General features: G+C 27.4%; 3 protein-coding genes across 4 annotated transcripts; 1 reads left to right on the forward strand and 2 right to left on the reverse strand.

Moving 5' to 3' along the window:
* Positions 1–308: 308 nt before the first annotated feature.
* Bm14307 (Uncharacterized protein) lies at positions 309–764 on the reverse strand (the record flags this gene model as incomplete). Its single annotated transcript, XM_043079161.1, has 2 exons — positions 309–356; positions 600–764. 2 exons carry the CDS (start codon positions 762–764, stop codon positions 309–311), a joined length of 213 nt encoding a protein of 70 aa, XP_042935095.1.
* A 4,333-nt stretch (positions 765–5,097) lies between these two features.
* Positions 5,098–7,640, reverse strand: Bma-lips-9 (Lipase family protein; the record flags this gene model as incomplete). Its single annotated transcript, XM_001896574.1, has 8 exons — positions 5,098–5,220; positions 5,630–5,722; positions 5,850–5,957; positions 6,045–6,145; positions 6,612–6,714; positions 6,923–7,034; positions 7,152–7,289; positions 7,522–7,640. The coding sequence occupies 8 exons, from the start codon at positions 7,638–7,640 to the stop codon at positions 5,098–5,100; spliced, it is 897 nt and encodes a 298-aa protein (XP_001896609.1).
* Positions 7,641–10,061: 2,421 nt separating this feature from the next.
* On the forward strand, positions 10,062–12,578 carry Bm2275 (Uncharacterized protein; the record flags this gene model as incomplete). 2 transcript variants are annotated; one of them, XM_001896575.1, is made up of 6 exons in its annotated part: positions 10,062–10,070; positions 10,460–10,661; positions 11,586–11,713; positions 11,819–11,896; positions 12,067–12,164; positions 12,242–12,578. In XM_001896575.1, the coding sequence occupies 6 exons, from the start codon at positions 10,062–10,064 to the stop codon at positions 12,576–12,578; spliced, it is 852 nt and encodes a 283-aa protein (XP_001896610.1). The 2 variants fall into 2 exon arrangements, with proteins under 2 accessions (XP_001896610.1, XP_042935096.1); XM_043079162.1 differs by lacking the exon at positions 10,062–10,070 and having other exon boundaries at positions 10,598–10,661.
* Positions 12,579–13,302: the final 724 nt, after the last annotated feature.

Raw genomic sequence — 13,302 nt, forward strand, 5'->3', positions numbered from 1 at the left:
ACTAAAATATGAACACCAGTGAAATGTTCGGTGATTCAGCAAAGTCTAGTGATTCACTTGATGGTGTCATTTGAATACCTTCAAATTTTTTATTACAGAAGATACAGAGCTAAATGAAACGATAGTGGTGAACATTAGCAACACTGCAAATTGAAGCAAATCACACGCAAAGATCGCATTTTCTTATCAGTAGTTCTCACCAGTTTTTATCAAATCACAGCAATATCGCTGTATACAAAATGGGTGCAATAGGTTGTGTTTGCAGAGCAAAATTTGATTACAATGAGATGAGAACAAAATATTTGTGATCATATTAGACTAACTTCCCGAAATCTTCGATAATCAAGCATGGATGGCTAAAATCGATAATTATAAAATGCCTGAAATCACTTTAACCTCCATTTTTTTTCTTTTTTTGTTTTAACTAAGACCATTTGAAAACATCTTTTTAAAAAAGGAAAGGATGAAAATGAGAAAAATTGTTGTGAATTTAAAAAAAAAAAATCATTTCTTAATAGCACAAAATGATTGCATTTAATATTTCATTTAAAATTTCATTTGTTCTATATACTCTACTTTGTAAATGTTGAAAAGGTTACCTTGTAGTTCGGTATATAATTTTCAAAATCTTCGATTGGATCGAAATTTCGATTATATCGCTTCAAGGAATATTGATTTAGTGGTAATTCTTGCAAAACAAATGATTGCGTAATTGTAATAATGAGAAGCAGAACTAGCATAGGATATAATAAAGATAGCCTCATTTTCTTTTCTGCTAGTTTGATTTATATTTCTGAAATTATGCATTCCTCAGGTTTGCTATTAAATTCTGTTTTAAAATGAGATAAATCAAATAAATCATCCGAAGATGGAAAAATGCTTGAAGATTAACTAGTCGTTAATTTCTTAGTCTTGCATTTCTTGACTAAGTGAGTAAGTAAAGATTTTATACAATTTAATCCGATACTTTACTGAATTTCAGATTATCAATAATTGAATAGTACTATATAATTTACGGCAGAACAAATTTTTTTGCTTCAAACAGTTAAGAGCAAAAATAAATTCTCAATAAATTGTCGCAGTCTAACTGGATTGATTAAGGAAAATATTAAAAAATTGTTGTGCTCTACTTGATTTCATTGCTTAGCTTAAATCAGCACTGTTTAAGGAACACTCTTGTTTAAGATATTACCTTCGTTCATTTATGCTTCTGATTTTTCTATTTTTTAATATTAGCTATATTGGAGACTGATTCAAAGACCAGAAAGGATAAAATTTAAATAGCATCGTCTATTTTCTGGAAATTTATATGATTTGACTATGCTATGCAATATATGCTAAAGCGTATCATTTTAATATCCGAAACTAATAACAATAGGATTTGCAATAGTATAAAATATGAATTTTAATAATTTTAGTCTATAATATCTGTGTAACGTCCATTGCATTTTATAAACGATTTTTAGTAAACAATGAAAATGGAAAAATAATGGTTAATACGACAATGCATAGAATATATCAGAAGAGTATTACTCAACAAATGATATTGCTTATTATCATTAGATTGCCATTTGAATTTCTATTTGTGAAAGATCAGAGAAGATTATTTGGAAATGAAATTGATATATTGGTTAATTTATTTAAAAACGATTAGTTCATTTAAAACAGATTTCTTGGTAAATTACCTAATTTGATAATGTAATATGCTCAATATTGATTGTCAGCTCACCGTATTTGAATCAATTTAGTATGCTAATTTAATAGGTAATGGGATAAATTTTGTATGAATTTAAGCTTTAGTATCTTCATAATGATAATGTTTCAGTCAAAACTGTTATTGACTAAGAGAAAAAGTAATTGAAATTGAGTGACATTCTTATTTTGAACTTTAAACTTTTCGAAAGTAGAAAACAACCGTATATGAGAAAATATTAGTTAGCCATTACATAGATTGAATAAGAAAGAAGTTTTATTACAAGCAAAATAAATAAGTCTCATTTCATTATAGAGTGAATATGAAAGGCTTTTTTCTTTATTAAGCCATTTCAGAAATTAAATTTATCATTCACAGGAGCATCAAGCATACATTAGACTTTTCTTTTTAGATTTCGGATATTCGATATTATCAAGTTCTAGATAATTGATAATAATCTGAACTGACCTGAACACCCATTATCACCTATCTTAAGTTTAACTCTACACATCATTGTTATGTAAATTTTATGTAACATTCGTGTTTACAAAGAAAATTGCCAATCTTTCAGTAATATCCGATAAATCGTTCTCATCTCTTCCGCTTCGATACCTTATCTCAACCCATCATCGTAATGAGAAAGAACGGAGAATGCCAGTAAATCATTCGAGCATTTCTACTCTCTCAAAACTTTCATAATAATAATTTACATATATAATTCTCAAATAGTTATATCAGTTATTTACTTATAATTTCTTCTTTACTTTTGAATTTGTAATTGCACTGAAAACAAAAATTAGTGACATATGCAATAAACGAAGAAATCATAAAAACAGAAACACAAAAAAAAATTTCACAAAAGTTTTCTAGAAGTTTGTTTATTATTTGAACATAATGCTACCTTTTTTTCTCTTAAAATATTCCAATGAAATATCAATCATTAAAGCATAGCTATGATAATAACTAAAATGAGAAGAAAGTGGTAAAAATAAGAAGGTTAAAAAAAGTTTCGTCTCATGTTAAAATATAGAAAATGTTTCATACTTATGATTACTTCCAAGATTATAAATATCTTTTTTTATTCTTTCCAAATCAAAAAATTTTTTTTCTTGTTATCAAATAAGTTAATTAAATCAGAGTGCTTTTATAAGTATGACAAAACAATAAATATTGCTAAGTGTGTGAACAGTATGAAAATGGAAATAATGTAATTTATTTCTCATTTCCATAAGAATGGTGAGAGAGTACAATTTTAGACTTTTGTTATTGCTACCTTCACATGCCTTTGTAGAAATTATCCATTAATATTAATGTTTTGTTCTTTGATATAAAATCTAAGAATTATTAAAATTTATACTTTGGGAAAATAAATCGTTTTTGTTAAATGAAATTGAGAAATGATCATTTCGTCTATCATTCTGCTAACTCTCGCGGGAGTAAATGTAATGACGATCAAAATTTTCATTAACAAAAAGCACCATAACCTATTTTTCTTGCAACAAAATTTATACTAACGAAGATGAAATTGAAGCATAGATATGAGATCATAAAATTCGATTAGATTGATCGAAGTAGGTAATTTAGATAAGTGTAATATGTTACTCAACAGCATTGTAAACTTTGAAAAGTTTTTTCTAACTCTAACCAAATAAGATGGAATCTTATCACCTGACTGATAATGCTTCTATCTCAGTTTGTTTAATGTAATCAACGAAAACAGTATTCATAGAGAATGGAAATATTTTTAAAAAGCATTTTATCTAATCAAATATTCAAATAATTTTCACTTATGTGAAGTGTAGTCTGACAACGAAATAGTTTGATGACAGATGGCCTAAGGGTCAACTGATAAGAAGTGATAAACTTTTATTTCATTTAAGTATTTCCTTTTCTTGTTTAACTGCCCGCTTAACTCCTTTTTTTCTGCCTCTTTTTCAATCGTCATTTTTGCTTAACATAACTATCATAAGAAAGTGTTGTAAATTTCTGAAAATATCGTTGGAAATTTGAATCATGAAAAGCGCTTTTGACCCAAGAAACTACTAGGAGAGAAACAAATAATCTAATCTTTAATATATCAATTAAGACTGTTGCATCTTCGAAATGGAATGAAACGAACAAAATTGCTGAATGAAAATGCCAATTATCTTCCAACATAGTGGGAAATAATTTTATGGCAAAGTATTGTTTTATAACATCATTCCATGTTAGTAAATAAAAAAATTTTAATGACATTTTAAAATTTGAACTTATGACATTTGTAGTTGACGGCTTGGCTCATTCTGATAGGTAAATTAACGAATTTGAAAAACATTTTTTCAGTTTGCTTTAGAAAAAAAATTGAAAATGCAATATTATTATTTTTTTTTTTTGTTAGAATCATTGTGTTTGCGGAACAATTTTAACAAATGGAAATATTTTAAAGTGGCTACAGTGATAGAAAAAGGTATTTACTTATTGGAAAACGTATGAACTTTTGCAGCTCATAATTAAATTAATTATTAATCATTTCAGAAATAAAGTAGAGCGTGTAGAATTTGGTTTCATAAAAGTTCAAAATGCATTTGAACTTTTACAAAATCTTTTATTTAATTATGTACATATTCAAATCTTTTGCTTAATTATAAAACCCAAAGTTTTGAGCTGCAATTGCTAATCAAAAAAAAAATTAAAAACTAATTTTAACTGATACTTAAGCTGAATGAATTTAAGTTAATATTAATTGCTCGCTTAACTATGAAATATGATCTGATAAAGAATCTTTTACTTATCATAAATGCCACAATTTCACATTTTAATAGAAAAGCAGAAAAATGTGACGATGAAAAAATTCGTATGCAATTCTACAATCTTTAACTACAAAACAACTACAAATTTAATTTGCTAACATACTTTGAATTTTTAAAACTAGGAAAAAGGCATTTTAAATATACATTATGCCACATCAATTGTAAAGCATTATTGTAAAATAATCTATCACGAAGGCATCCTTGTGGCAGCGTGGAAAGATATAAATGTAAGAAAGTTTTGAAGTACTCTAAATTTTGTCACATTCAAAATATATTTAATAGATTCAGTTCTAATTTATGACCTCTTACACTCTTCTGATAAAATGATCTGTCTTTGATGATAATAAATCCAAGTTATCATTTATTCCCAGATTAACACTTCATACTTTAAAATCTTTCCAGTTAGCATACTGAAATAGAAATAAACTTGAATAATCCTTACCAAACTCTCTCTCTCTCTCTATTGCTAATCAAATTTGAAAAAATCACAACAAATATAATTGTTTTATTCATAATCCAAGTAATAAATAAGTGATGCTGTCAGCTGATCGGAACTAAGCTGGAACAGACCATATTTCAATTTAGAGATAAGTGTTAACTAACTGATTACTCATATCATATCACGATATGATGGAGTATCATTTGTAGTTGAACTGGCAATGAATCACGAAATGTTTCGTTGTGATCCTTTTTGTTATAAACTTTTTCACCATGTTGACCGGTTATTTGGGAGGTTATCTGAATTAATCACAAGCGCTAACAAATCCTGTCAATTTAGTTTATGATTTAAACATAACCTTAGATTTATGATAATTGCTACGAAGTTTTGATAAATTCAACTAATGAAATTAATAAAATTCAATAAAGAACTATGAAATCTTATTAGCTTATTAGGACTTAATTTGTTAGCATTTTGTAAATAACTAAATTCTACAAACATTCAAACATTCGGTTCGCTTTAATGTATAACATCGATCAACTTCTGATCATTTTGCATTAATTAGCTCATAATTACTTAGCTATTCCTCAAAATAATATGTGAGAAGTAACTAAATAATACAACACTGGTTTTCTCATCAACTTTTTTCTCATTGTTTAATTAAATTATTTATAATCAATTTGAATTAAGAAAGAAATTAAAAGTTACCTTGCCACAAATATTGTATCCAACCAATTGATCACCTTTACTATAAATCGTAAATATATTCTTTCCCTCATATCCAATGACAGAATTTATATCCTGTAAATATACAGCTAAGGGAAGCACAGTGACATGCTTGAAATATATGAAATTTCATTTCGAATTTCATTTCTAAAAAGTACTGATAAATAGTCGTCGAAAAAGTTTTTATAATAAAAAGCCCAACCTTCAAGAAAGAACTTTCCAATGGACATATACCAGAGAAAAGACCGGTATTCTGATTACAAATAGGTATTAAATTGAATATGCATACAGGAACACTAGCAAAACCAAACTAGAAACAAAGTATTACCATTATTAACATAAGTGAACTATCATTTGAAATAATTGACATACATAAATTTGAAAATTTCTTTAAAACCTTTAACATAACGCCATGATTTGGTCCAGCAATACCAACAAATGTATCAATAGAACTTGTCAATGGATTTCCCAAATTCTCTTTAGTGTCCACGCATAAACCTTAAATATGAAACAGGAAAAAGTTCGATCATTTTGATCAAATTCTTAAATTATCATCAAAATGGGAGGTACCTAAACAAAATCAAAAAGAGATAAGGCCATGAAAACAGTAGTGATATGATAAAATTGCAATCATAAATGAACTTATGCATTTTATTATATAAAAAAGTTTGTCCAAAATGCATATTGTACATCCAGCAGGAATGTATGTCGACAATAGAACAGCAATTATCGAACTGTAGACAGATCAGTCGATCTCTTCTATGTCATATTTAATTTTATAAATGACTAATTAAAACACAAATCAGTCTTATTAATTTGATAACTTGAAACTAATTGCTAAGAATTAGTTTTCTGTTCATGAAGTATCGAGGAGCACATCAATGTTAGGCTTAGCTAGAACTAGCAAACATAATGAGGTAAGTTGATTTAATGAATAAAAAATAATTAAAATCCATATTTTCACCTCCTAAGATAGCTTTCCGAGCTACAGGTACACCCAAAGAATATGCAATAACATCGACAGCACGACCAGTATACAGACGTACAGCCACAATTAATCCTCGTATCTTAAATTAATTTTAGGTACTATGAAATAAATTTTATTAATCTTATCATTTAAAATTATATTAGTAGGATATATCATTTTATTCAATCTTATATGATTACTAGAAAAAATATTTCTCACCGTAAGATATTCCATAAGCGATGAATTAATTTGTTGCATTCATTTTTGAATTTTAAATTTCGTCTTAAAATTGCAAATGAATAAACTACCTGTTTAACATATTTGCAATTCATCGTATATTTGGCCCACTGCATTGGATTACCTTCTGCTCCATTAGCATATGTCGTCGCATACAGCTCTGACCAGTCGTAACCAAAAGCTCTAAATACTGTAGAGATTAGTGGACAGAAGTGGACAATTCTGATAACAACTTTACTTTTACAAAAATTGAGTGAAAGATATATAACATTTGATAGGATGAGTAAGTGAAAAACATACAAGAAATAACTTGCACCAATAAAAGGTTGTTCTCCAGCAGTATTCGAGACACCGTGTACAAAAACGATCGGATCATTTGTTAACATTTGATCTCGGTACTGTTTGCCACCAAAGGAACCCATACGACCTAGGTCTGCCCTAAATTATAATTATTTATTCTTCCAGAAGTTTGTTAACGAATTAGCACCTTTCATTCTTTGCCTTTTAGATTTTTTTTTTCACTGAATGTCATCTGAACATAAATTTCATTCGATGCTAGTTCGTGCATAGAAATAATATGACATTTATAATATTTGGATTTTAAATCTAAAATTATTTCTTCTTTTAATAAATAAATTTGAGTTTGTAAAATTTAACAAATCTTTTACACCTATTCAATGTTGTCTGTACATCAGATCCATAGACTTCCATGAGCCAGGTATTGAAATCGTCCGTAAAATGCGCATTACTTACCTCAGAGAACAGTATTACCAATAATTGTTTCAACATTTTACTGAAAATTGGATAATGAAAGCTCAACAAAAAAGTAATCGGAATTTTGAGAACTTTCTCGAGGACGGACTTTTGAAGAATTTCAAAGTAATTTAGAAATGATTTTGAACATTTTTGTTATCATAAATATAAAAAATGACTCAAAATTGTCTCATGAATTAATCTAAACTAATTTCGATATGAAAGTTCAGAGTTCAGTAGATAAAAAGGATATGATACATAAAATATCAGCTAGATTTCGTGAAAAATCAAACAAATTTGTTGATCATTGGTCTCTTCTAATGAGTCCTTGAATTTTGGATAATGAAAAAGTAAAGTGATATGAAGAGTACTCATAAAAAAATTAAATCTAAGCAATAAAAATGAAAAACAGAGGTATGAATGAAAATTTTTGTTGTCAATTTATTCTAGAATGATAGTGATAGTGAATAAGTTGAATAAATAACTAATTGTGCTGATGTTGAAGGGCAACAACGAATTTATTTGAGGATAGAAATTAAATCAAAATTTAGAGTAGTAAGAAGAACGAATAAGATAAAGAGCAAATAGAATAAATTGATTCCAATTAGTAAATCAATTAGGAGGACAAAAATCCAGTCCGGAAGACATTTAATTCATTTCCGGATCTTACGCAGATCCATCACTTCAAATCGAGTTTCTTTTTCCATTCGACACATTAGTCTAAAAGTATTTTTAATAATGTTATTTTGTAAAGTAATAGAGTAATGTTTTTTTTCTTCCACCATTCTTCAATTATCTCAAATAAACTAATTAAAAGAAAATGTCAAAATAAACTAATTAATTTACTTTTAATTAGTTTATTTTGACATTTTCATTCTTCCAAGTTGAAATGAAAAATTAATTAGCATAAGACACTCTTCGGATGAAAAATTTTACTTTAGCGTTTTGATTTAATTTAAAATTTAATATCATTGTCTGCCTTATATTTCCAATGCAAGGAAAATTTTTTATTCAATAAACAATACATTTCATGCAAAGAAAGGAGGGAATAGCGAATATTCTAAATTTATGAAAATTTTTTAAGTAAAATAAAATAAAATTATGTAGCACTAATTAATAAATAATTAAGCAAAAATTTTCATTCAATTTATATAAGAATATTTGATTGAAAATGTATATGAATGAGCTGAATAATCTTTGAAATTTGAATCTTCTATCTCGTCCAATACTTTGTCACATTTCTGACATTAATAAATAAATCCACTTTTAATGAATTATATGGCAGATGTAATCCATTTAAGAGAAAACTTCCATGCGATCATCGACACAAGAGATCCGGTTTAAAATTGATTTTAGCGCCGTATTCCACAAACTTTCCCAACCATTAATGCAGTATGATGCAAAGTTTAATTTTCAGATGTCGTTATCCTAAACTTAAATAACGTGGTTTTCATGTCAAATTATCAATGGCACATAAATCGATTATTAATCGTACCGATTATTTTTCAAACAGTTATGTAAATGTGTATTCGAAGTCTTTTTATTTTTGCAGCGCAAATGTGCAAACCATTGTTTTACAAAATACCAATGATGGACTAATAAAATTGCTCTTTATATAATTTAAATTCCAAATAACTTCTGAAAATCCTATTAAAAAAAAACTATTTTCAAAATGATTGCAGTTATTAGTTTGATGTAAATTTAAACAATAAGAAGTAATCAAACAAAACAAAAAAAAAAAAAAAAAAATCATTTCAATAGCAGAGAAATGTATTTCTTTTTTTTTTTCATTTTAATAAAGAAATGATAAGAAATTGATAAAATGAATAATAGAAATAACTTATTAATTTTTATTTATATTTGTTTAAGCCACTTCGAATTTTGGAAATGTCAAAAAGTTGACTTTATCGAAAAGTTGAAATCGAAATTGAAATTTATCAGACATGTGATGCAATGCTGGTGATACTAAAGGGCAAATAACTTAAAATTTATTTTATTGTTAGGTTGAGATAGACGTTAATTTAGTGTCAGCTCATAATAAACTGAATTGAATATCTGAATTGATAAAACAGTTCTTTTGAATAATTAATGTCTTCGATCACTGATTTTTAAATTAACAAATTAATACATTTTGAATTGCATGCTTATAGTTAATACATTCAAGTTTTCCGTATATCTTTATCATTTCTTTCTTTTGTGCTCTTTTTTCTTCCTTTTAATATTAAAGGAATGATAAATTCATGGTAGACTATGTTATCAGTTAATGTGTACTTGTAAACATTATTAAACCTTATCATCAATCATAAAGCATTCGGCAGTAGTTTTTTCTTCATAATTCTGTTTGCGACTTTCATTTCTTTATTAATTGAAAATTATTCAAATTTGAAAATGCAAAAAACCATCATTATTTTTTTTGTATTACTGCAATCAGTAACTCTTGAAAGTTTAACAACAACTATGTCTAAGGTAAATATAACTATTTGAACATAGTATTTTTGTTTTGCTATATTAATTTTGAGCAATATAAATGTTATTATCATAATTATCGCCGTTACATCTGTTAGAACCTGTTATAAATTTTACTTCACTTTCAATCTTCTCACAGTTTTATTCTTTTATCGAATTTATGTTAATCCATCGTATTTTTAAATTCAGAAGAATCTACGTTTGGCATTGTTTGCAATAAATTCAATAGGAAATTCTGATTAATTTCATTTTTTAATAAAAAAGCAAGATTTAAATCCTCTAAGAAAATTTGAAATAATTATTTTTATAAATTGTCATCAAGACTTTTTGTTATTTATTTTCAAAATATTTTAGTTTAATAATTTCCTTCTCAGATTAGTTAATTTCAGATACTTATCAATTCAAAATTAAAAGTACCAGGTAATAATAATTATGGCAAAGCAATTGATATAACTACTTATGTAGATCGAAGTGTCTTCCGCTGCTTGTTTCAAGCAGGTTTTACAATTGCATTTATTCGAGTGTATATGTCTAATGGAAATGGCACTGTGGATATTAATTCTGCTTCTAATATTTACAATGCTGCTAGCGGTTTGTTTTTCATAAAGGCAATTTCAAATTTTTCTAATTAAACTGTCAAAAATTGTAGAGATTTTGTTAGGAAAGTTTTCTTAGTTGTGATTTGGAATCTTTACAGACGAATATTTTGTGTAGTGAAATCTATTAAAACAAATTTACTCGCTAATAACTACATGACATAAAGTATTAAAATCTATATACTGATAATTTCTTGAAAGTGAGTGAAGGAAAAGCAGAAAGAATAAACAAATAAAGGAATAAAATGAAAGGAAATGGATGAGTGCGCAAAACCAATTTAATTAATTGAAGCTTACTAATACTTAAAAAAACTAACTCAGATAGTGACTAAAACTGATCCCAGAAAGTAGTTTTAATTCTTTATACAAAGACATTAGCTTACAACGAAGCGTGTAATTACAGTAAGCAAAGAGCTATCATTGTTAAATGATGTTTACTCTTTATAAAGTAAGGAATGGGTTTTAACACTATATCAACTGCTTATCTGAGTAACTGTCAGATTAGAAGGCCTCTGGAATATTTCAACATTGCAAGTAGACTTAGAACGAAGAAGGTTACTTGAACAAAGAGTTGTCAACCTTTTAACAATTAAATCTAAGTTTGACTGTAAAAAACTGAAAGATCATAACAATAAAATTGGAAGTAATTAATAACACAAAACACATATTCTTTGTTAACGGACTGTAACATTCTAGATAATGCAGATAGGCAAGCTCAGGTATGGTCGAAAGCTGGATAAATGATTTCGTATTTGAGATATAAAATTGAAATAGGTTTTTATTGTTTATGGACAATCATTCACTTAACATAAATTTATTTCGCTATATTATAATTCGGTTTTTCTGACACAGCAACTGATCTAATATGTTATCATTTTTTGCTAAAAATAATATGATATGAAAATATACTGCATTGCAGAAGGAATGGGTACTGAAATTTATGTGGAACCGCAACCTCGTGGAACAAAATCCGGAAGTGAGCAATTTATGGAAGCGTACACTTTCCTGACAAAGAAAGGTATTGCTGTAAGAACCATTTGGATTAAGGTATACTTTTATTCAGTTCGATCACTTCTTATTCCCTCTTTAAAAAAGAAAAAAATTCTTAAGAAGTTAATTTTATTATTTTATCTTAAATTTTGTTGATTTCAGATAACATCACCAATCAATTGGCCTAATAATCAAACTGCTAATACTGATTTTATCAATAAATTTATTCTTTGTGCATGGGTATGCATTACATGATTGTTTCCATTGCTTATTTATATTTATTTATTTTTTATGTTAGCTAAAAATTTTCACTTTTTTATCGATTTCTCAACATTTGATAATTACTATGGATGGTGTTCTAGATTAATTGATAGTAAATTAAAACTCCTTTTAATAGGATTTACTTATAGAAACATGGTTTATTGGTAGGTATTTATACTAATTGGTATGATTGGGAACAGATAATAGCTGGACAAATAACACCCAATCAACGACAAATTCGTCTTTGGTAATTTTTGAATTTAAAAGAAGTGAATTTTATTAGTGGTAATATTAGTGATTGATATTCCTAATCGCTGTTTTCAGGTATTGGAATTTGTTGGGTTCAAGTTTAAACGATGCTACACCACCAACATTTGCTGATTTCCGACCGTTTGGAGGATTTAATGCACCGATGGTGAAACAATATGCCAAAAACACACCTATTTGTGGAATATGCGCTTCCCTAAATGTTTACCTTAAAAGAAGTGGAACGAAAGTTTTACTTGCTAATATGAGAGTAGAAATGGCTAATGTTACAGTAGATAATCTTCCTGTGACGTTGCCAATAGTGGCCAAGTCTTCAGAAAAGCAGCTACAAAGTAAACAGTTGGGACAAAAAGCAACAACTTATCGAAATAAGACATCACCGCTCATACATTAATTCTAATGCTTTTTTTTACTTCTGATTTCCCAAGAAAAAACATTAGTAATCGATCAGACTTAAGTTGAAAAATGTGACCGTAATTTCATCGGTTGACCAAGTATAGCTTACATAGTCGATGATAGCACTATCAAAATATACTGTAAGTGCAAATTGTCAAGAATAACACATAACTTAGTCACTCTTTGCTCATTTTTTTCTATTGGCATCAATAATTTTTCTCTTACAGTTCCATATTTAACAATATTTCAGCTTATTGAAAATTTAAATTAAAGCGCGTATTCTGTGAGCGTAAAATTTAATTCAAATTGCGAATTACAATAGAATGTTACCTTTGAGGATAATTCTAAAATTAAATTAGAAATGTTAATTGATCAATATTCTCAATTTATAATTTTATCAATTTCGTTTTTTTTATTGAGATTGTAAATGAGTTGTAAAGTAACAATAGCAATCAATTATTTATGCGTTGAATAAGTTTAATTGCCAGCTGAATTACTCTGTCTGAACAGAATTACTACCTAAAATTACAGTATTGAAGTCGAGGATTAGTTTATCAGTTATCAAATACTTTGATTAAGATTGAATTTTAGACATTTCTGATTTATTGAATTTCTATTCAATCTAATCTTTTTCTTTCCAAAACACAATCCTTTCTTAGACTGTTAACAATGCATAGCCTCTTAAAGTGGTGAGAATGTATAACCTGCAAAAAGAAAAACAA

The sequence above is a fragment of the Brugia malayi genome, assembly GCF_000002995.4.
Source record: "Brugia malayi strain FR3 genome assembly, contig: Bm_v4_Chr2_contig_001, whole genome shotgun sequence".
Lineage (NCBI taxonomy): Eukaryota > Metazoa > Nematoda > Chromadorea > Rhabditida > Onchocercidae > Brugia > Brugia malayi.